Source organism: Cnephaeus nilssonii (assembly GCF_951640355.1).
Source record: "Cnephaeus nilssonii genome assembly, chromosome: 1".
Classification (NCBI taxonomy): domain Eukaryota; kingdom Metazoa; phylum Chordata; class Mammalia; order Chiroptera; family Vespertilionidae; genus Cnephaeus; species Cnephaeus nilssonii.
In genome coordinates, this window is record NC_137072.1 from 115974212 (window position 1) to 115997246 (window position 23035).

The window sequence follows — 23035 nt, forward strand, 5'->3', positions numbered from 1 at the left end:
CGGACACTGGAGGCCTGTGCCCCCCCCCTGGTGATGGTGCCCGGGCCTGTCCCGGACAAGCCTCCTCGGATCCCCGTCCTGGTCCCCTGTGTGTCCCCAGGGCCGGGGAGGCGGGCTTGCTGTCTAAACGCCCGCCCCGCCGGGGACAGCCGCTCTGCAGCATCTCGCTGGTGCCAGCACCCGGGGAGGGCGGTGCACAGCCAGGCGCCAGGGCCCTGGGCTACAGGCAGGAGGGTCTCAGGCGCAGGGCTGCGCAGTGGGACCTGCTCTCGCCCGCCCCCCCCTCCCGCGGCCCCCGCCCGCCCAGGCGCCGCCCACCCGCCCCATGGGCCCAGAGGAGCCGCAGCCAGCGGCCGGCGCCATCAGAACAGCAGGGCCTTCTTCTTGAGGTCGTTCCGCTTCCAAAGCGCCAGGCGGTCGAACTCCTCCACGCTCATCCCGAACACCTCCTGGAACTCCGCAGGCGACAGGTGTCTCTTCAAAGAAAGGGAACCCCAGGGGGAGCGGTGAGCACCTCAGCACGTGCCCCCGGGCTGGGCCGCCAGAGGCAGGTGCTGCGCGGTGGGGCCGCCCTCGGCTCGTGGGCCTCGGTCCCGGTCCCGCTGCCTCCCTGTCACGCCCTCCCTGCTGCTGGCACCCAGAGGAGAGACGCAGCCACGCAGCTCCCACCGGGAGCCCAGGCCACAGCGCGCGGGGATGGGACGCCCTCCTGCCTGAAGCAGCGGGGCCAGGGGTGAGCGTACAGGCTCACGGCGCTCAATCCCCACGGTGCCATCTGAGGGGGGCAGCGGGCTCATTGTGGCCCATTTCACAGACAAGGAAGCTGAGGCATGGAGCTGAGCTACGAAGCCCGCAGGGCCCAGACCTGACTTTGAGCCCTCCCTGTCCCCCAGCCTCTGCTGTCCTGAGTCACAAAGTCCCTCCTAATCGAATCTGGGCCCAGAGTTCTCAGTGCGCGTGCGCGCGCACACACACACACACACACACACACACACACACACACACACAGTCATAGAGACACAGACACACACATGCATGGACATACACAGAGACACACAAACAGGAATACACACGGAGACGCCCATCAGGCTAGTCTCGGTCTCTGCCGGGAAGGGGCCGTGGGCTTGCTGCTGCGAACTTGAAGGAGCAACAGGAAGATGGCTCCCGAGCCGCGGGGCAGGGTGCTGTGGTGGGGGCTTCCCGGTGGCGGAGGCAGCTTCCCGGCCACAGAGACGCGGGACTGTCATTGCAGACAGCAGCGCCCTGTCCAGGCCAGATCACAGTCCTCCCGAGAACCGGGGACAGTGGAGACAGGAGAGGGCGGGAGAAAGGGACACGGCTCCCACAGGCTCAGCAAGAATCCACCGGGGTCTGCGACGCAGCGACCCCGGGCTCTGGGGCGCCGCTGGGGGCGGCTCACACGTTGACCAAGAGCAAGGCCTCTGTCCCGGCGCCTGCGCACCGCCGTGGGAGGGGCAGCTCAGGAGGGGCCGGGCCTCGGAGAGGGGTGCTCTCCTTCCCCGCGCCCGGGGGTCTAGGCGCCCGCTCAGGGGTGGGCTGGGCGAGCCAGGGCCAGGCCCCTTAGTGATCCTTGCCCTGCCGATGGGGGTGCTCCCTGCCCTGCCCCCACCTGCCCCCACCTGCCTCCACCTGCCCCCACGGGTCCCACCTGCAGGAGCCACTCCACAGCTGGGAAGGCAGGTGGGGCCCACAGGGAGGGAGGGGCGTGCAGGGGGGTCCCTGCTGAGTTTGCAGCCCTGCAGCCGGTCACAATGACCCGGGTGCTGTCAGATCTGAGAACTGCGAGGCCCTGAGACCTACCAACACAGGCTTCGTGGCACAGGCCCGGGAGCCTGTATGCGCACACACTCCCACAGCAGCCAATGGGAGCACGGCTTGGGGCCCTCCAGGCTAAGATCAAGTCCCGGGCCAGCAGGGGCCCACCCTGGCCTGGTCCTGGCTCCTCCTCTGTAAGGTCAGAGCTGGGCCTGCGGGCTGTGCGCTGGGGAGGGTCAGTGAGGAGGGACCTGCTGGCCCGGACCTGTTCACCCCGGCTCTGGCTCTGTGGTCCAGTGTCCGCCTCACCTGCTTCCAGGTGAGAAGGGGTGAGGGGCCCTGCTCGGGGCTGCTGGGAAACTGGCTCGAGATAAACTCGCTCAAGGCCACGAGGCAGAGTCATCCCCGGCTCCATCCAGGGCTCTTGTGGCCGCCCCATGTGCTCGCTGTAGCAGGCAGGACAGGGCGGGACACAGATGACCCCTGACCCCTAGCCCCCAAAGGCTCCCCAGGAGGAGGGCGGCCCTACCCTCTCACCCCCAGGTACCCACCGAGGCCAGGCACAGCCCAGCGCCTTCCTGAGCCGGCAGGAAGGAAGCCCAGGGCGTGGGGCCTTTGCAGAGGGCGGGTCAGCCTCATTCCGGGACAGCCCACTCCTGGGGTGCACCGGCCCCCATGGCATGGCCTGCAGGCTTTGCTGGGGAGTCTGCCTACAGGTGACCCTCCAGGGCCATGCCCTGCAAAGACCTCCAACCCAGGACCACATAGCCTAGGACTACCATCCTGGCTCAGCCCCTGTGCAGCTCGCTCCACCCCCTGCAGCTGGCTCCGCCCCCCTGTGTAGCTCACTCCACCCCCTGCAGCTGGCTCAACCCCCTGCAGCTGGCTCCGCCCCCTGTGCAGCTCACTCCACCCCCATGCAGCTGGCTCCACCCCCACACAGCTGGCTCCTCCCCCTGCAGCTGGCTCCACCCCCTGCAGCTGGCTCCTCCCCCACACAGCTGCTGAGGGACTGGAGCTCAGGTGTGATGTCTGTGAAGTGGGTACAAGCAGGTCCGTGCTGTGACCCATTCTTCCTCTGGTTGGCCGGCCAGCCCCTCCTCACCTGCCAGGCAGCTCCTCCTCACTCCTCAGACCTGGCGGCTGCCAGCCCCGCCCCCACTCCCAGAGCCTCAGTGCCCAGCAGCCAGCGTGCAGTGGCTCCCTGGGTGCAGAGCTGGGAGAGGTGCCCGTGACACTCGGTTACAGAGTGTTCTGCATCCAGACAGGACAGGACGGTGCTGCCACATCAATGGCAGAGGCGGTGGGAGACGTGGGGGGGCGGAGTTTTGAGTATTTGCCCCTTTGCTTTAAATAGAATTGCCTCCACCCACGTTTACGGAACTTCCTTGCTGCGATGGCTGGGTTCACACCAGCACGAAGGTTCCTAAAACTTAACAGTGGGAGCAGCTCCAACAGCCGCTGAGCTGTGCCCTGTGCCTGGTCCCGGGGAGGACAGGAACGGGCGCCCTGTGCCCAGGACAGGTGGGGTGCTCAGAGGCACGCGGGTGGCCCACGCTGCAGGGATGTGAGGGCTGGGACCCACGCGTGCTCCGCTCTCTCCTTCATTCACCTGTGGAGCCAGGTGAGGGGACACTGACCTTAGCAGACCAGGCCCCGCCCCCAGAGAGCTCCCTCCTGGGGGAGGTGGGTCAGAAAGCAGGCAGGTCCATTGCGGGTTGAGGGACCTGGGAAGACCCAGGAAGGCTTTGCAGGGGGGACACCCCGTGACCGGAGAAATGAATCTCTGACCTAACTTTGTGACCTGGAACCAGTGGCAGAGGTTTCCTGAAAACACGGCCCGGTAACGACTTAACCTCTGGCCCCCAGTAAGCGCCACTAAAGGAATGTGAGTGGCAACCACAGGGAACGTACGGCGCTGTGCCAGCCCTCTGCCATCTATGGCTTCTGGAACATGCCAGGCTCTTTGCCAGCCCAGGGCCAGCAATGCACTTTCCCCCACTCCACACAGTGGCTCCTCCTCGTCCTATAGATCCCAGGGCAAAGGTCCCCTCCTCCAGGTGGCCCTCCGGGATTGCCCCAGCCAACCAGGCCCTCGAGCAGTGCTGTGCCCCTCAGCGCTCAATCACTGCAGCCCTCTTAGCCTCTAGAGCCCTGGGTGCTGGCGCAGCCCCATCTCAGGACCTGTCTGTGCATCACCATCATCTACCAGGGTCTCATCAGACCGGTCGGGTGAGTTCCAACAAAGCAGGCTCTTCTATAGCTGCCGGGCCTTCTTTCTCAGGCACATTCCACAGCCTGGGCTCAAGCTCACCTCCTGTGCTGTCAGGTAAGCCCCGGTCCGCAGCCAGGACAGCACAGGACAGAGCTGTGAGCAGCCTCTCCCCTCCCGCGGTCAGCCCTGCGCTGCCCGGCACTCAGCCCTGCACCCAGCCCTGCGCTGCCCGGCACTCAGCCCTGCACTCAGCCCTGCCCTCAGCCCTGCACCCAGCCCTGCACTCAGCCCTGCACCCAGCCCTGCACCCAGCTCTGCACCCAGCCCTGCACCCAGCCCTGCACCCAGCCCTGCACTCGCCCTGCACTCAGCCCTGCACCCAGCCCTGCCCTCAGCCCTGCACCCAGCTCTGCACTCAGCCCTGCACTCAGCCCTGCACCCAGCCCTGCCCTCAGCCCTGCACTCAGCCCTGCACCCAGCCCTGCCCTCAGCCCTGCCCTCAGCCCTGCACTCAGCCCTGCACCCAGCCCTGCACTCAGCCCTGCACCCAGCCCTGCACTCAGCCCTGCACCCAGCCCTGCACCCAGCCCTGCACTCGCCCTGCACTCAGCCCTGCACCCAGCCCTGCACCCCGCCCTGCCCTCAGCCCTGCACCCAGCCCTGCACCCAGCCCTGCACACAGCCCTGCCCTCAGCCCTGCACCCAGCTCTGCACCCCGCCCTGCCCTGTGGCACTCAGGAAGGAAGGTCTGGGCTGCTGAATCAAGGGAGTGAGGCACAGGGACACTGCCCCAGCCCCCGGATTCAAACAGCGCCTTCCCATGGCCCCCTTTCCTGTCCGCATGGCCACACGTTATGTGAGTCTGGCCAGGCCTGGCGCCCAGCTGCCAGCCAACCTAGCGAGGGCTGCTGGGCAGGTCCCGCAGACTCGGCTCACATCTGCAACCAGCTGGCTAAGGGAAGAGGGCCCTCCAGCCCTGCCGGTGTGGCTCAGTGGGCTGGGCGTCATCCACGCACCGAAAGGTTGCTGGTTCGGTTCCCGGTCAGGGCACGTGCCCAGGTTTTGAGCTGGATCCCGGGTTGGGGGCGTGCAGGAGGCAACCGATGGCCATTTCTCTCTCACATCCATGTGTGGATGAAAAGGGGCCACATGCCGCCCCAACCGGTTTGACTCAGTGGATAGAGCGTCGGCCTACGGACTGAAGGGTCCCGGGTTCAATTCCCGTCAGGGCACAGGCCCGGATTGCAGGTTCAATCCCCAGTGTGGGATGTGCAGGAGGCAATTGATCAATGATTCTCTCTCATCATTGATGTCTCTCTCTCTCTCTCTCTCTCTCTCTCTCTCTCTCTCTCTTCCTCTCTGAAATCAATAAAAAAAAATATTTTTTAACAAAAGAAAGAAAAGGGGCCACATGCTAACCTGACCAGCTCAGGGAAGGCCTGCATGGAGGTCTTTCAAACTCAGAGACCTCAAATAACCACACCACAGCGGATGGTCTGAAATTAAAGCTTTAACTAAAAGCAGTTTTGGTTTTTCTCTCTCTAAAAACCAATATCTTCCCAGACAGAGATCCTCTTTGACCTTAACTGAGCCTTTTTTTTTTTTTTTTGCATCTATGCTAACACACCTTGGGAATGTCAAGGTAACTTGTAACTTCCCTTCTTCCAGATCCCTCGGGGCACAACCAATGCACCAGGTCCCAGACCACAAATCCCCCACAGGTATTGTTAGCCTGCTAATGGGCACGTGTCCATCATTTTACTGTATCCAATCCCAGAGGTTCCCCGCTTCGCTCTCTCCCGCCTCCCGAATCCATCTCCGGTGGATTGCATGTGACCACCCACGCTGCCCTTTGACTCTCATGTGGAAAACAAGGCGGAAAACGGCCCTTCTCCGGAGGGAATCCCAATCCGGTGAGATTCTGCTCCCCGGCAACTGCTGACATTTTGGCTCAAAGAAACTCACAAAATTTCTTCCCAGGTTTGAATGTTTCTTATGTTAACACAGGTTTCTCTCTCTCTTTCTCCCTTCTTCTCTCTCTAAAAACCAATAAAAATCTTAATAATAATAATAATAATAACAATAATAATAAAAGACGCCCTTCCATCATGTGGTGGTGGGCAGGGGAAGGGCCTCCTCCAGTCCACGGAGGCCTTCGGAGCCAACACCGAGGCTTCGGAGAGAAATCCACTCTGCGCTGCAGGGAGAGGGGGTGGACGGGAGGCATTTAAAGTGACCCCGGCCCGAGGAGAAGAAGCGAGCCCAGCAGGCCCGGGGCCACGGCCCTGGGGGACAGCCACACCAGCTAGGAGCCCTCCGGGCGGCTCCTGACCCCGCGCCTCTGGCCAGCAGCCCCTTTCACAGCAGTGACATTTGTACTGGGGACAAGACCGCACAGTGAACAAAGACAGCCACAGTGTGTCCCTGCAGAGAAGGCGGCCTTGTCACCAGGGAGGCTGCCCGGGATCGGCTCAAGGCCACGGGGTGGGCGCCCCGAAGGGAGAGGGGGCGCGGGGCTCCGGCCGGCTCTGTGCACACTGCTCTCCGAGTGCCTCCTGCCCAGGCTCCCGGTCCCGGGGCTGGTAGACCTTCCTGTCCTCCCTTCTCCGCTGCTCACAGTCCTGTCCCTCCTCTACGGTCCGCTCTGCGCTTCCTCCTTAGCCCAGGATGCAGCAGCGTCCGCGGCCCCGTCACTCCCCTCCGGCAGCCGCCCGAGTCACCGCCTGGGCAGGCAGTCTGGCCGGGTCTGGCGCTGGCTGGACACACAGTAGGCTTCATATGCTCCCAGCACCTACTGTGTGCCCAGCCCCAGGCACAGATGGGCTTTCAGGAATCTCCAGACCCTCCACGCCCAGTGCCATCGTCCTGCAGAGGCTCCGGAACATTCCTGCCCCGGTGCCTGGACCCCAGTCTGGCTGCGATGCCTTTGGAGGGTGACGGTGAGGGTGAGGTTAAGTCCTGCACGGGGGCCACTTTGGACCTGGCTCACAGTAGGTGCTCAGCAAAGTGAGCTCTTCCAGCAGCAGTGTTCCCGGTTCCTACGCCGCGCTGCCCCCTGCGGGCCTGTACGCAGCACAGCGGCCCTGACCGGGGGCTTCCCCTGCGGGCCCAGCGCTCTGAGGGCTTTCTCCTTAGACCAGTCAGCCCCCGCAGCCCTGGCTTCGCACCCGCAGAGCCAACCCCGCGATCCATCGACCCAAAGCAGGATCTCCAGTCCTGGAAGGGAGCCCTCGGGGCCGCGGGCTGACTAGGTGCTATTCTGCACCATCTTATAGGAGGGACTTGAGCGCCCACTGGGGGTCCCGGAACCCACCCCCTGGACACAGCGGTTACGTTTTGGGGGGTCAACCGTTACCCTCGGATTCCGACTGTGCTGGGGGTCGGTGCCCCTCCCCACGCTGTTTGAGGGTCAGTGGTACTGGCTCCCCCGTCAGAGTGCTATCCCAGACCCGGGAGGCTGCGGACCGGACTTTCCCACTCTCCTCCCCGGGGGAGAGGCAGTGTGACCGCGTCAGGCGCTGCTCCCAGCCGCTCCTGCCGGCCACACACAGCTCGGCCCCGCACGGCCGCCGTGGTTGGGCAGCGAGCACCAGAGGGCGTGCTCCCGCCATGAGGCAGCGCGGGTCCTGGGCACCGAGCCCTGGCCGTGCCCGCCCCGCCCCGCCCCGCCTGGTGGGGACACTCGGGCGACGAGTGTGAGGAGGCCCCTCAGAGTCCCTCAGTGGGAGGACCCCCGCCCCGAGCCCCCTCACCTCCAGTCTCGTCCGGTCCACGTCTTTGGGCAGCTTCACGCGGATTCGGTTTGTGACGATGAGGGCGTCATAGGGATAGACCTGGGGGGCGGGGGAGACGCAGGGGCTTCAGGTGGACACGCACGGGGGGGGGGGATGCGAGGAGCCGGGCCGGGGGATGGGGGTGGGGAGGAAGGTACATACTGGCATCTGCACGGGACACACATTTCATAGGAAAAGCACAGCAAAAGGAACTTTTAACCTGGGCAGGCGCGGCAGGAGGAGGTCGGAGGTCAGAGGTCAGCGCAGGCGGCGGCCCCTTACCTTGTATTCTGTAAGAGAAAGAGCAGAGGCCCCGGGCCGGTGAGCAAGCGCGGGAGCCCATCCCAGAGGTGGAAGCACCCCGCCCTGCCGTCAGCGGGGCCGTCCCCACAGCGGCGGCCCTGGAGCCACGGGCGGAGGAGGGAGCCGCCCGTCCCAGGGAGAAACCAAGAGCCGGAGGCGGGCAGGAGGCTGGAGCCAGACCGGGAGCTGGACGCGGCGCTGTGTCCCTGCGGCGCTGTCTCCCCCAGCCGGGCCGAGCCGCTGAGAACGCTGCCTGCCTCAGTTTACCCCTGTGGAGTGGGCCTTCTGGTGGACGTTTTGTTGTGGAGACTCAGGGCCTCCCGGGCCCTAAGCCCCCGCCTCTAACTTCCTTCCTTCTGAACCTTCCGTGCCCCCGAGTTCCTGAGCTCAGTGCTGGGCGGTGTCCCTGGACTAGGTCTGGTTACACAGTGAGGTCGCGGGGCGGAGCCCCGTGAGCGCCCAGCACCCACAGAGGCAGACACGGGGACCCCGGCCACAGGCCTGTCTCGGGAGAGTCCCTGGCAGGGGCCCAGGCGAGGGGGGGCGGTCCCTGAATTTTTCAACATGACACGTGGGATTCCAGACGTGCCAGCTGGAGCCCGGGGACCTGGAGAGCCACGTGGAGGGAGCAGCTTCAACACCCCAATCTCCACCCCGCAGCGCAGTCCGGCCCGTGAGAGTGCGCCCCCCCCCCCATTGCACTCGGGGTGACGGGGCGAGGGAGCATTGCCGGGCCCCGTGCAGGCTCGGGGCCGGCTCCCAGCGGGCAGAGCCTCCGCCAGGCACCTGCCACGTGACCGGGTCCCTGCCAGCCTCCTGCAGGCAGCCCGCCCCCTGAAGTGCCCAGGCGAGCGAGGGGGTGGGGGGCCCAGCCCCGTCCTGGGGGCTGCCCCTGTGACTTGCTCCCTTGCTGCCCGAGGTTTCCCTGGAGGTTGGGCGGGCCTGTGCCCTGACACGGGACAGCGTTCCCACACAGATCCCTCTCCCCAAGTGACCAGAGGACAGACAAGTCAGCGCAGGGGCTGCTGGGAGAGCGGGAGCACCTCGGCAACGTGAGAACGGAGTCAGCTGACCCCGAGGGGAGGCGGCAGCGAGCACCCGGGCTCCCCCACTGCGCCGGGCTGGGCGCCTCTGCCGGCGGCCTGGGGGGTGGGGGGTGGTTTTAGAACGAAGTTTGTGGGACCGTGTTAGCGCTCCCTGCCCCAGCCAGAGACCTAGGGTCCCCGCTCCGTGTACCTCGCGTGCCCCAGCTGGCATCCGGGTCTGCTCCACAAGGCGCCAGATTGGCGTTCTGGAAGAGAAAGAGAGAGGCAGCAGGCGCAGGCCGCGGGCAGGCCGGCCGGGCCTGGGGCCGGGGCGGGGCGGGGCGGGTCACCGAGCCTGCAGATGCTGCAATGGATGCCCCCACCCCCGGGGTGCCGCCCTCAGCCGGCAGCTCTGCTCCGGCCGCTGTCGCCTCCCGGCCTGCGCCGACCCTGCCCTCCCAGGTCCAGGCAGCTCCTGCCGAACCGCCTTTAAGGACGCCCCGGGGCCTGGCCCCTGAGCTCTGCAGCTGGCACGCCCCGTGGGTGGCTAGCGTGGAAGCTGTTCCGGGGCCTGAGCCCCCTCCAGCCCCCGCCGTCCCGGGCTCGGTGGCCGTGTCTGCACAGCCGCTGGGACAGAGCCCCGAGCGCGTGTCGCGAGCACTCCACACAGTGGCTGCGCTGGACTGCGCCCGCGGCCCCCTCCCGCCCCCCGACTCAGGTGCCGCCCTCACCTGCCCACGCTCTGCCACTTCACTGCCTCCTGCCCACAAACGTCTGGGATTCTCTCCCTCCTGCCCACCCGCAGGAGCAACCCTGCACACCCCGAAGGTTCCGCCGTGGGCACCGAGCCCGCGGGGTTCCCCACCGCCCCGGGCACAGCACTTCGCAACTGGCTTCAAGTGCAGAGGAGAGGGACCCGCAGTTGCCGGGGTGGCGATGGCGGGAGTCAGGGCCCCCCGCCTGGCGAGAGGCACAAAGGCCTCAGAGGACAGCCAGGCCAAAGCCCTTCACCCAGGGGGGAAACTGAGGCAGCGAGGGGAGAGCACGTTGGGTGCAGGGCCGGAGCCGGTCCTGTAAATGTTTGACATCTGGTTCACCGTGCGTTTGTCTGCATTAATCTGGATTTCTGAAACGGTTGCGTTAAAACACGTTGGTCTTGATTACGGAGTCCTTTGGTAAGTGCCTCGCTGGCCGACCCCCTCCGGCCTGGAGCCCCCGCCGGCTCTGCGCCCCACCCGGGGGCGGACTCCGACAGAGCGCGTCTCCTGAGTTGCAAGAACCCGTTTTGGAGACATTTTCTCGGACCCTGACGAGCACCCCAGGCGCACCTGTCAGTTAGGGAGCCTCCGCCTGGGACAAAGCAGGGCAAGCCCGCCAGCCACCAGCCACTTGCCTCCTCCCCTCTGCGACACAGACGGGAAAGGCCGCCCTCTAGTGGCCACGGTCCTGCGTCACAGGCCATCAAAGCAGGCCGCAAGGGCCACCACAACCAGCTTCCTCCTCTCTATCAGGCCCTGAGACCAGACAGAGCCTCCCGGGAGGGAGGGTGGGGCATCGCCCGGGGGCAGAGGGGAGCGGAGGGTCAGCCCAGAGCTGCCAGGTGGGCCTGGGGTCTTCCCGACCTCTCTGGCGCGAGGGAGCCTTGGGCTGCCGCCCCATGTGTGCTGGCAGGAGAGCGGCGCCGCCAGGGGACCCCACAGCGGCTGCACCTGGTGGGCTCCCCGCGGTTCTCAGCAGAGGGTCACAGGAGGGAAAAGCGACGAAGCGCTGACCTCTCCCCCTCACCTGGTGAGATTCTGTGTCCGCTGCTCTTACAGCCACATCCACTCATCTCCACGGCCACCCGAGGAGGTGGGCATTATCATCCCCATTTCATGGACAAGGCTCAGAGAGGTTAAGCAACTTGCCCAGGATCACACAGCGCATGCATGGTGCTGCAAAAAGTTTCGCTCGTGAGTTTTACTTTTCAGGAATTGCTAACGGTAGGAGCGAAACGGTGGCCATTCACACGGGCCGGCACTTTCCTTCCTGGAGTCACGGTGGATCCCGCCACTCCGCTCCGCGGCCCCGGGCCTGGAAGCAAGGCGGGCGGGAACGTGCTTTTGTGATACTTCCTCGTGTGGGGACCGCGCTGCAGAGCGTGGGAGAGCTTACGGCCACGACGGCCTCACAATAGTCTTAGAGGCAAGGACACATTTGGAAAGACTCAGAAATGTGCGTCACTTGCCCAGCACCCCCCTGCCCCCCAACAGAACTCGGGGTGTCTGGCGCTGATGCCCGTGCTCTGTCCAGCTTTCCAGCCGGAAAACAGGGGCCCTCTTTCACGGGCTAAGGTGCTCCTCGTAGTCGCACACATGGACATGGTTATACATGCTCTGTGGACATGTGAAAACCTGCTTCGAAAGACAGCCATGTTTCTCACATGCCTAGTGGGGGGGAGGTTTGCCGTCCGCATTATTCAATTGCTCCGTGTGCTTTTTGTTATTTTTCACTAGATCTGATTTCAAATCACCTGCCACACCAGCCAATGGCCTTGCACGTTAGCGAGCTCGGTGGGTTTAGGCTTGTGAGTATTGAACCTGCTGTACAGATGGTGCCCGTGCACTGGGGTCCCCTCTCTATACCGCGGATTCTAAGCGGACACTGTCTTCTCGTAGGAGGAGTCAGCCTGTTCACAGTTAGCATGGGGCTTTTCCCGACGGGACGCCCCTGGGGCTCCCACGGGGATCTGCGGTGGCCAGGAGGGGGTGGGGGGGCAGGAGGCACGTGTCCCAGAAGAGCCGGCAGCGGGCAGTGACCTCTCTCCTCACTGCAGGGCTCGGGCACCCGCGGGCTCGGGCTGTGGGGCAGGCCGGGCATCGGGACATGTTAAGGAGCTTGGGGACAAGCAGGGGTGGCCCCCTGTGACACACCCCTCAGAGCAGGAATGGGGACACGTGTGCCTCCGGATGACTTGGTCCCCTTCCTGTCAGGGACCCGGGAGCCCGGCAGGTCTTCGACGGCTGTGGGTGCACGAGGGCTCCCCGGGGACCTGCGGGGAGGGTGACCTTGCTGCTGCCCGGAAAGGCTGGGCAGAAAAGGTAATTAATTACCTGGCCTCCCACCGAGAAATAGGCAGGAAAGTGCGCCAGAGTCTCGGGAAGAGAGGATTGGAGGAGAAGGCGCCGCAGGGAGAAAAGCAGCCGAACAGGCACCGTCACGCTCACCGGTCCCCGTGGAAGCGACTGGGAAGTCCCCTCTCCACGTGACCATGATCCCAACGCACACGCAGGCCACACCGCCTGCCCGACTGCCAGCGGGCGTCCCGAGGGGCTCTGAGTCCTGCTCTCTGCTCTAGAGCGGGCGAGGACCTGCCACAACCCCCCCCCCCCCCCCCGCCGCAAGGGTCAGGACCAGCTGTCCCCAAGCCCTTGGAGGGGGTGGAGGCCAAGGCCAGGGGCTGGGAGGACATGACCGGTGTCCCAGGCGGAGGCAACGGGGACCACTGAGGCGAGAGGCACAGAGACGGCTTCTCTAACTCTCCTCTGAAGACAAGGGAAGTGGGGTGCGGGGGCAGGACGCCTGGCCCCGCCAGACCCCGGTCAGAGGACAGCTGTGCCCGGTGAGCAGAGGGCACCCGGCCACGGCCCCCGCCTCAGGACCCCGAAAGCTTCCTGGGGCCGCCGGCGTCCAGGGGTCAGCGCCTGCTTCCTCACCCCCCACTTCCCACGTGGACACGAGGGGGGACAGACCCCACGGAGGAAGCCGAAGCAGCAGCCGGCATGCACGACCCGGCCCGGACAGACGGCAGCGCCCACAGGGCTGGGGAGACGGAGAAGCCGAGGGACGCCCGCGGCTCGGAGCCGCGTCCCTGTCCGAGGCCGTGTCCCAGGGCCTGGCCCGGCTGTGAGGTCCCCCGGGGAGGCCGAGAAGCTGTCCCCGGGCCCCACGCACTGCCGAGGCGGCCACGGAGCCGCCAACGGGATGCAGCCTTGAGGCTGAATCGCCTTGGTTACGGACCAGCATCCCCACGGGCAGAGCCTCCTGGGGCCGGCACGTGTGCGTGCGTACGGTGTCCTCCTGCCCACCCCACCAGGTCCTCACGGTGGGAAGAGGGTCAGAAGTGGCGACTCTTCGCCAGGGTCTTGCCCCTCGTGGGGGACGGACAGGCAGCAAACCGTCGGGGTGTCCCCTGGACATCCCGCGACGGGAACCCGGGCGCGGCTGGGGAGAGCTGCTCTGGGGCCTCTGGGGACATCAGGTGCCAGTGACACTGCGTGGGGGCCAAGGTGCGGTGACGCAGGAGGGGCCGTGGCCTCCAGGAAGGAAGGGGGTCCTGGCTCACATTTTAAGGTCCTTCCTAGGTTCCAGGTCACAGAGGGAGGATGGACGCAGCCCCACCTTCCTCCCCGACACGCTGAGGTGTCCCAGGGGCCGGGGGATCTCCCGGGAAGGGGGAAGGGGTGTTGCCGGTTCTGTCTGGTCTGGAGGAGCAGCAGGTGGGCCCTGGTGGAGCAGAAGGCACAGGCAGGCGGGCGAGCGGGGTCCCGGACCCCCCCCCACCCCCCAGCTGTGAAGGCAGGACGCTGTGGGCTCACACTGAGGAATGTTAGTACACCGCGGGCCGGGGACGGGATACCTACCCGGTGGTCCAAGCCATTCTTTCCGTGTCCTGGGAGAGGGTCAGATTTGGAATAGGGGGACCCTGAAACAGACAGCACAGCGTCACGCACGCGGCAGGCGCGGCCCCGCGGAGAGGCCAGGGTGTGGGCCGGCGGGGGACGCCGGAGGGCCCGAGGACCCGAGGACCACGCCCAGCCTCCGCCCTGGCCTCTGTCCCCAGGGACTGAGGGGAAGCCAGGGAGGGGGACGTCCCCGAGCCAGCCCAGGACACCAGGGACACCTCGGACCTGACCCCACCCAGGCGGGCACTGTGTTCTCTGACCACGGGGGAGGGGGGGTCAGGCTGTGCCACCTGGAGCCGGAGCGGCATGGAGGCCACCACCAACCACAGGGCCTGCAGACCGTTTTATTAAAAATAAACCCTCAGCTCCTTGCCACGGGGCATTTCACGCTAAAGCCCTCGTTTCTAGGGCTCTCAGAGACTGAGGCACGGCCCTGCCTCCCGTGGGGAGCCCACACGGGTCCACCTGCAGCTCACACCGCCGCCCGGCCGCCTGCGACTGACACCGACCCGCCACGCCGAGGCTGCAGAGCGGGGAGGGGCGCCCGCAGGGCCCGCCTGGCGCAGACGTGAGCGAGGCATGCACCCCGGCTCCCTGGAGAGGCAGGTCCCACCCGGAAGCACCGCAGGAGGCCTGTCCCAAGCTGTCAGTCCTTCCACAGCCTGTGGGCTCCAAGGACAGAGCCCACGTCTGCTTATCTGGGGGTCCGTGCCCCCCGTCCTGGCCGGCACCCAGCTGCTCAGGCCACGATGCTCAGGGCCAAAGGCCAGCGCCCGCCCTGGGAGCCGCCGGGCTGCCCACGAGGGCTCAGAGGGGATGCGGGTCCCGCCCCTCGGTGTTCAGGAGGTGGGTGCCGTGCAAGGGCCGGCCCACCCACCCGGCCGGCCCACCCACCCGCTCTGAGCACAGGATGAGGGGCCAGGTGCCCTTCCTCGCGAGGGTTCCTGGAGAACTCAGGGAGGACAGGAAACCCTGCACAGGCCGCATCCGGGGAACTGCCTCCGCCAGGGCCCTGCCTTGGGGACTTGCTGGCCCCCGTGGCCTTCGGAAGGTTCCGGGTCTGGGTCAGGAAGGGCCTTTGGCAAGATCCAGGTCAGAGTTCCCAAACTCCTTCGAGCAGAGGAACCCTCTTGTCACCTGAAATCTTACGTGAGCTCTGACACACACAACAGATGAGAGTCGGGCTGGACACAGAGTGGGAGAGGGGCCTGGGACCAGACCCGCTGGGCCGCCCCTCCCTCCTCCCGGCCTCTTCCACGGCTGCTCCAGAAAAAAGACTTGGCCGGCTCCTCCCATTTCACAGAGGGCAAATGGAGGCATAGACACAGAAGGACCTGTCCCAGGTCACCGAGCCCCTGGGCTGCAAGACAAAGCCTCCTTTGTCTGAGAATGTCATTATTTCCCAGTCATGCCTGAAGGATACTTTCAGCCAATTAGAATTCACGTCCACAGCAACTGTCTGTCAGCACCCGAAAAATGTGGTGCCACTTCCCGCTCACCTCCATCGTTTCCGGCGAGAGATCGGCTGTCCGTGGAACTGGTGTTCCCCTATAGAAAATCTGTCTTATTCTGCTCTTGAGAATTTCCCCCTCTGTCTTTAGCTTTTTGAAGTTTAGTTACGATGTGTTTTTGGAGTAGGTTACTTTGGGTTTATCCTATTTGAGGTTCACCTGTTCTTGGACTTGTGGGTTTATGTGTTTTGTCAAATTTGGTCAGTTTTGAGCCATTATTTCTCTGAATACTTTCTCAGACCCACTCACCTCTCTTCTTCCGGGACTCTCATGATACAATGATTGTCCCACAGATGGAGGCTCTTTTCTCTCTGTTGTTCAGATTCTCTGATTCTCTCCTCTGTCATCCTCTCTATTCTGTTATTGAGCCCATCCAGAAAAAATTTCATTTTGGTTATTTTCTTTTTCAGGCCTATAACTTCCATTTGGTTATGTTTTATATTTCTTTGGTGAGATTTTCTTCTTTTTTTCCCCCCCAGTTGTTTCAAAAGTATTTGTAATTGTTTGGTGAAGCATGTTGGTGATGGTTGACTTGAAGATCCTTGTCAGAGACCTCCTAACAGCTGATTCTTCTTGGTGCTGCATCTGCTGTCTTTTCTCATTCAAATAGTTATCTTCATGGTTCTCGGTGTGAAGACCAATTCTCCCTTGTTCCTGGACGTCTGGGAGACTCTGGGCTCTGGTTTATTCTCCTATTTATCAGGCTGCCACCCTGTTTCAGTTTACTACGTAGGGCCTGGCTTATTATGGGTTGTGGTTCTGATGACAACTTAGTCTTCAGAATGCTTGTCCAAGTGCTCTCCTGGTCTGCTGAGCCCACCTGGTGTGGGAGTGAGCTGTACTTCCCCGGATGCTCTGTGCCCGAGGTGGGCTGGAGACAGCGGCTGTGGATGGAGCGTGTTCCCCTGGGCCCACTCTCCAGGCGGATGGGTGCCAACGGGCCTCCGGCTCAATATCTGCAGTGTGGCTGGCGGAGGGAAACACCCACCTGGTCACCATATGCCACTGTGTGGGCCGTGACCCATGGAGTCCTGCGTTTCTCAATTCCCCGAGCCAGTCCACCTTCCCCTGTCCCCCTTGCAGAGCTCTGTGGTTGTCTGCTGCATTGTTTCTGGACTTTTCCATTGCACTTCGTGGGGGAGAGCCAGGAGAGAGGGGTCTCCACTGTCACACCCCCGAGGCTGCTCTCTGCACCCACTAAAGTGGCCTCTCCTGGGGTGCTTGTGGCTGGCTGGCCAGTCAGCCATTCCGTGGGCAGGTCTCCGTCAGTTTCAATAGATCCATGAGTGGTTTTCTGTTCAAGGATGCGTGGATAACTCTGCAGCTGCGTGGCTCTGTGCGGGCGTGGGTCTCCTCTCTGCGCCTCAAGGTCCCCGTCTGAGGAAGGAGGGACCTGGAACCCCTTTAGCCCTCAGTGACTTTGGACAGGAGGCCCCTTGGTGGGTCTGAGCTTCCGGCTTCAGAAGCAAGCCGGGGGGGGCGGCCGCGGAGGGATCGCCGGGGCCAGGCTTGTTGTCTTGACCCCACTCTGCCATGACATCCCACAGGGCCCAGCACAGAGGATGCTGGGGCGCCCACCCAGGAGCCCCAAAGCCCAGCTGCTTCCTGCCGGAGGACTGGATCACCCCCCCCCCCTTTACAGACGAGGCGATTTCAAACGCAGAGACGTTGTTTGCACTCACGTCCAAGGTCACAGGGCAAGGGACAAGCTAGGACTCAACCCCCTCTGGACCGACACCCCGATCTCGTGGATTCCGTCGGCCCTCACGTGGTCTCATGGACACCGTTGCTGCCTTGTGCTAGCTGAGGCCCCCCGCATCCTCCCCCCAGCCCGCATCCCCCCCCCCCGCACCCCCGCCCCCCACACCCCCCACTCCCCCCGCATCTCCCCCCCCCGCCCGCAGCCCAGCCCCAGAGCAGCGCTGAGTCCCACCGAGGGGAGAAGGTGCTGCTCAGGGAAGACCAGCCACCCCTGCCCGACGAGCGCCCACGAGAAGCTGCGACGTGCAGTGGGGGCGGCACGGAAGCTGACAGGGGAGAAGGGCTCCCGGGTTGGGGGGGGGGGGTGTCTCAAGACGCCGTGGCAGAGTTGGGGTGGGGCAGAGGAGACCTGAGAGGTGTGATGCGAGACACGGGCTCCTCACCACGAACTCCCGAGGGGCTGGTGCCCTGCTGACGGCTGTGCCCCGCCCACAGCACCAGAGGCCACACACTGTAGCCCCTGGGCTGGTGCCTGCTGGGCACAATGGGACACGGGGATGGTTGCTAAAAGTAGGGTCCCTAGCCAACCCCATGAATGGCAGCGGCTCTTGGGGTGCTGCCCTCCTGCGCCTGGGCTCCGGGTGGTCTCTCCCAGGGCCACGGTTTTCCCCCTGACGTCTGGGGCTCCCACCACCCGGGGGGCCAAACACAGGGAGGGGCCAGAGGGTACTCTGTCCGTCCAGCTGGAGGCCAAGGCCTTGCACAAAGACCTGGCCAAGTCTCTCTCCAGGAGTCTCTGCCCCAGGTGACCTCCTGGCCCCCGCCGAACACTGGGGCTGCTGGACCCAAGCCCTCCCGCTCCCCCCGGCCTCGCCCTCCCTGCCCTTCCTGGCTGACAGCGCTGCTTCCAGCTTTCTGGGCCCACTGCACTTGCATGGCGCTATCCATTCCTGGTGCCTTGCCCCGACCGCCTCTCTCCTTCCTCCGGTGTCCTGGTTCTGCAGAGACGGGGACGGGAGGGACTGGGAGTAGCTGGGATGGAGCAAGATGGGGACGGGAGGGGTCCTGGGAGTAGCTGGGCTGGAGCAAGATGGGGACGGGAGGGACCGGGAGTAGCTGGGCTGACTCAGGAGAAGGACCTTAGCGGGGCCTTGGGCCCTGCTGAGAAAGTGACGTGAACTCAGGAGCACATTTTATCAGGCACACGACAGGAACGCCCAGGGACTCGGGCCGCCCACTGCCATGAACCCAGGCCCATCTGGGACTCTGTCACCAGCCAGTCCTCCTCCGAGCCCCCAGCCCACCCCTCGCAGGCTCCACAGCAGGAAGAGCCCACCTTGCTCGCTCCTGACCTCTGCATCAAGGTGCCTCCGCCCGCCTGAGCCAGAGCAAGCCGCCTCATCCTGACCCCGCCCCCACCCTCCTCACGGCTCACACGTGGTCCCGCCATTCAGACCGTCCAGGGGCCCATGTTGCTTCTCTGGGCTCCCCAATCCCTTTCACTCTGTCCCGGCAGCCTCTAGTCTGACCACCCAGAGGGGTGCGTGGGAACCTCAAAAGAGAGGAAGGACCCTGAAGGGTTAGGGAGGTGGGACCCCGAGCCCCGCAGGCCCACCCACAGCGACCAGGCCAGAGGGGGGCCCATCACCTCAGCTCCTCTGTGGGCCGTGCGTCGCCTCTCACTAGTGTCAAGACCCTTTTCTGATAACAAAACATCAACACCACCCCTTTCCCCTGCAGCACCCAGGCTCACCAACACAGCCGGTGACACGCAGTCCGAGAACGTGTGTGCGAGGCAAGAAGGCAAACACAAGCTGTCTGCCATGAACGGGCAACAGGAGGCCCTCTCTGCAGAGGGAGCCCCACGGCTGAGGAGCGGGTGTCACTCTGGTTTGTCACCGCTGCTCAATGGGCTTCTCGCTGGTGGGGAATGGGGACCGGGCCGTGCTCACCACCGCCTCTGCGCTGCCTAGCACCAGGCCCAGCACACAGTAGGTGCTCACTAAGTGTTTGGGGGACGGATGGACGAGTGACTGAACGATGATTCGATCCCAGGTGAGACGTGCTGATGGTGTCACAAGTGGGATGAGGCTGTGACCGGCCCCAGGAGCCCAGGGAGGACCCCGGCAGGCAGTGGCAGGACGCACGAGTGCTTGCTCTCGCCGGCGTCGCTGCCTCTCCCGGCTCCCTGCATGCTTCTCCAGGGCAGGGGCTGCTCTCGTCTCCCCCGGCTCCCCCTGGGCGCCCCGCACAGTGTCTGGCACAGAGTGGGTGCTCAATAAATACCCGTTGAATGTAACGCATCTCAATTCAACAAACATTTATTGAGTGCCCACTGTGTTGGATGTCACAGCCCTGCCCTCCTTGGCGCTACAGGTGAAAGGGACCGGGAGCAGGCAGGCGTGCCCTGCTCTGTGCAAACGCTTTGCTTAGTAACAATGGAACGTGTCGATGAACTCACATTTGGGGGCTCAAAGGAACCCCGAGAAGAGGTGGAGAACTCTCTATGCGTGCTGCCCATCTGCCCACATTTCTCCAGAGGCTGGCAGGGAGCAAGGCACGTCAGTCGAGGCGGCCAGCAGCCGGGGCCCTCGTCACTACCTTCCTGCACGCAGGGAGGCCAGGCACGGTCACCAGGACGGAGGTGAAGTCACAGCTGCGAAGGCTGGCACCGTGGTCTCCACTCAGAGCACGGGATGTCAGAGCACCAGCGGAGGCGAGCGGATGACAGAGTGTCACTGTCACCATGAGCGAGCATCAGCGTGGCGGACTCACACTCACACACACACTCACACACACACTCACACACACACTCACACACATACTCACACACACACACACACACACACACTCATACACTCACACACACACACACTCACACAAACTCACACACACTCACACAAACTCACACACACTCACACAAACACACACACACTCACACAAACACTCACACACACACACTCACACACACATACACACACACTCACACACTCACACACACTCACACACACACACTCTCACACACACTCTCACACACACACTCACACACACTCACACACATACACACACACACATACACACACACTCTCACACACACACTCTCACACATACACACACTCACACACACACTTACACACACTCACACACACACACTCACACACACACACACTCTCACACACACACACTCACACACACACTCACACACTCACACACACACACTCACACACACACACTCACACACTCACACTCTCACACACACACACTCACACACACACACTCACACACACTCACACACACACACTCACACTCACACACACTCACACACTCACACTCTCACACACACACACACTCACACTCACACACTCACACACACACTCACACACACACACTCACACTCACACACACACTCACACTCACACACACACACACACACTCACACTCACACACCGTGTGTTCTCTGGAGGAAGCGCCCACTTGGGCCATGGGCTCCGGCAAGAAGGCAAACACAAGCTCTGTCACGAACGGGCAACAGGAGGCCCTCTCTGCAGAGGAAGGCCCCACGGCTGAGGAGCGGGTGTCATGCCGGTTTGTCGCCGCTGCTCAATGGGCTTCTCGCTGACGGGTGCCGGAGCAGGGAGGGGCTGGAGGACCAGCGGCCACTGCCTGGTCAGGAGTCTGCCCGTGGCTCTCCTGTGACCAGCCTTGTACCCCACGACCTGCCTGCGGGGGGACGGGCAGCTGCCGTACCCCTTCCAGACCTGCTCCAGGACAAGTCCCTCCGGGGACATTTTGGGGGTGACCTTCCCGTGGTGACATCAGCCTGTGCACTGGCTGCACCCCAGGAGGGACAGTGTGGGGGTGCTAAGCCTCCTGCTTGCAAATTCAAACACGAAACAATGACCTTTCTTCGTTTCAGTTTTTCTTTAACAACAATAATGTCCAAGCTCCCCCGCTCTCCCACGGGATCACTCTCCAGCTGAGGATGAGGTGAGCATCAGAATGGTCTGTTTCCTGAGCACCTACTACGCGCCCGGCTGTGCACACGTATCACCTCCTTCAGGGCTCAAACACCGGCCAGGCACACAGTGGGACTGACGCCCAGCAACAAGCGAAACGCCACGCCACGAGGCCGGTCATGGTGAGTGGGGACGTGAACCCAGGACTGGCTCAGGCAAAGCCGGCACCTCTCCTCCGTGTTCTCGCGCCCACACCCATCCCTGCTCGGCTCTGCTCCCTGCTAAGCCTCGAGCTGGCCCCCGAAAACCACATCCGCCCCCGGGACCCGGAGACCGTGCCGGGTCCCCCGAGAGCCCGGCTCCACAGCGCACACCCTGGGAGCAAGGCCCCCCTCCCCCCGGAGTCTGTCCTGCATCTGCAGATGGCTCCTAGCCCAGGCTTCGCGACGCCACCTTGTCGCCCGCGCTCCCTGGGGATCCCAAGTCCCAGCGCCCGGTCCCTGGCTCAGGACAAGCGTGGGTCCTGCCGCCATCCACTCCGAGTCTGGACCCGCTGCCCGGACCGTGCACGGCTCTGCTCCGGAGGGAAACGGCCACGTCCAGCCGGCAGCCCGGGGGCCTTCCCGGCCGCGCTCTCTGCCCGCTGGCGGCTCCGGCGCTCCGAGGGAAGGGCGAGCACGGAGGGCCGCCTCCGCCCGCCGCCCTCAGGCCCGTGGGCTCGCTCCGCACTTCTCTAAGAGCGAGGCGTCGCCCTGGGGGAGCGGCCTGCGGCGCGGGGGCCCCTGTGGCGGGTGTTTCGGGCCACACGATGGCTCCTGGCTCAGAAGAACCACTCACGTGAGTAGAAGCCGGCTCCCGGGCCCGTCGGGAGAGGGTCGCGGTCGGCCCCGCTGCTGTGGGACAGAGACTGGCTGTCCCGGTCGGGCGAGTTGGTCCTGGTGTCCGCGTCCCCCTGGAGAATCAGCCAGCTGCTCTTCTGCTGGAAAACACAAAGTGGCGTGAATTTCCAGGTCCTCTGAAACGGCCCCGCCCACTTGACAGATGAGGAAACTGAGGCCCAGGGACGTCCAGGGCCCAAATGGCTTCCCCAGGGGGAGCCAGCCTGGGGCTCTTTCACACACCCCTCCTCCTCAAGGACAGCAGGGGCTGCAGCTCCCGGGGCCGGAGGGCCAAGCCCGCCCCCAGGCCGCTGGCGAGGAAAGCATTGTGGGGACACAGCCCTCCCCCTGCCCGCCCCCCTCCCCGTGCATCGCCTCGGGCTGGCGTGGCCCCCAAGCCCAAGGTGTCTCCTCTGGCCTCTTACTGAAAACGCCTGCCATGCCCGTTCTAGAACAATCCTCCCCGGTGCCCGAGAGCGCCCTGCGGCTCACTCTCCTCTCTTTTCAGACACCTGCCAGTCACAGAGCCGTGAGCAGGCCGCCTGGGCACAGGAGGGACCGGGAGGGGCTGGGCCGGCCCCGAGGTCAGAGGAGGCTGCAGGGAGGAGCCCCGGCTCTTGCATTTGGTGCCTGTTTCGCGGGCCGAGAGGGACCTCTCAGGAGCACGGAAGAGGAGGAGCCGAGGCCGCAGGCTGGAAGCGCCCACAGACCCGATCTCTCCTGCACAAGCCGCTCGGAACCAGCCGCCGCATTACCTTCCTGCCGTCCTGGTCGGAACTGCCGTCCTCCCCATCCAGGCGCCTCGCGGCTGGAAGGAAAGCCATCCGTCAGGAACACGCCGGTTATCCTGGGTCGCACGCCCAGTTAGGCTCAAAAATTGAAATAATCATGCCGCCAGTGTGGCTCCGTGGTTGAGCATCGACCTGTGAACCAGGAGGTCCCGGTTCGATTCCCGGTCAGGGCACAGGCCCACAGGGGTTGCAGGCTCCATCCCCCGTGTGGGGCATGCAGGAGGCAGCCGGTCCATGGTTCTCTCTCATCATCGATGTTTCCCTCCCTCTCCTTCTCCCTCTCCCTTCCTCTCTGAGATCAATAAAGATACATTTTTAAAATGGGAAATAATCAGAGGCCCCAATGGGAGCCTCTGAAGGGCGGAGGCGCCGGCGAGCTGGAGGGGCTGGCAGGAGCTCTGGGTGGCCGTGTGCCCGTGCACGCCAGTCCTCACCGCCTAGG

The 23035-nt window shown here is 64.1% G+C and overlaps 1 protein-coding gene across 12 annotated transcripts in view; it reads right to left on the reverse strand.

The window, feature by feature from the left end:
* Positions 1-354: 354 nt before the first annotated feature.
* Positions 355-23035, reverse strand: part of ABLIM2 (actin binding LIM protein family member 2) — a 91058-nt gene continuing 68377 nt past the window's right edge. For 2 of the 12 annotated variants that reach the window (XM_079770234.1, XM_079770238.1), the window contains 3 exons: positions 22558-22610; positions 21762-21903; positions 12782-13776 (listed from right to left, as the gene is read on the reverse strand). In XM_079770234.1, the coding sequence (XP_079626360.1) occupies positions 13172-13776; positions 21762-21903; positions 22558-22610 (800 nt within the window). In that variant the 3' untranslated portion in view covers positions 12782-13171. Of the gene's footprint in view, positions 477-7743; positions 7825-7900; positions 8055-9303; positions 9359-12777; positions 13777-21761; positions 21904-22557; positions 22611-23035 lie in introns of those variants that run through there. The other 10 variants (XM_079770232.1, XR_013813494.1, XM_079770231.1 and 7 more) reach the window with 10 other exon arrangements.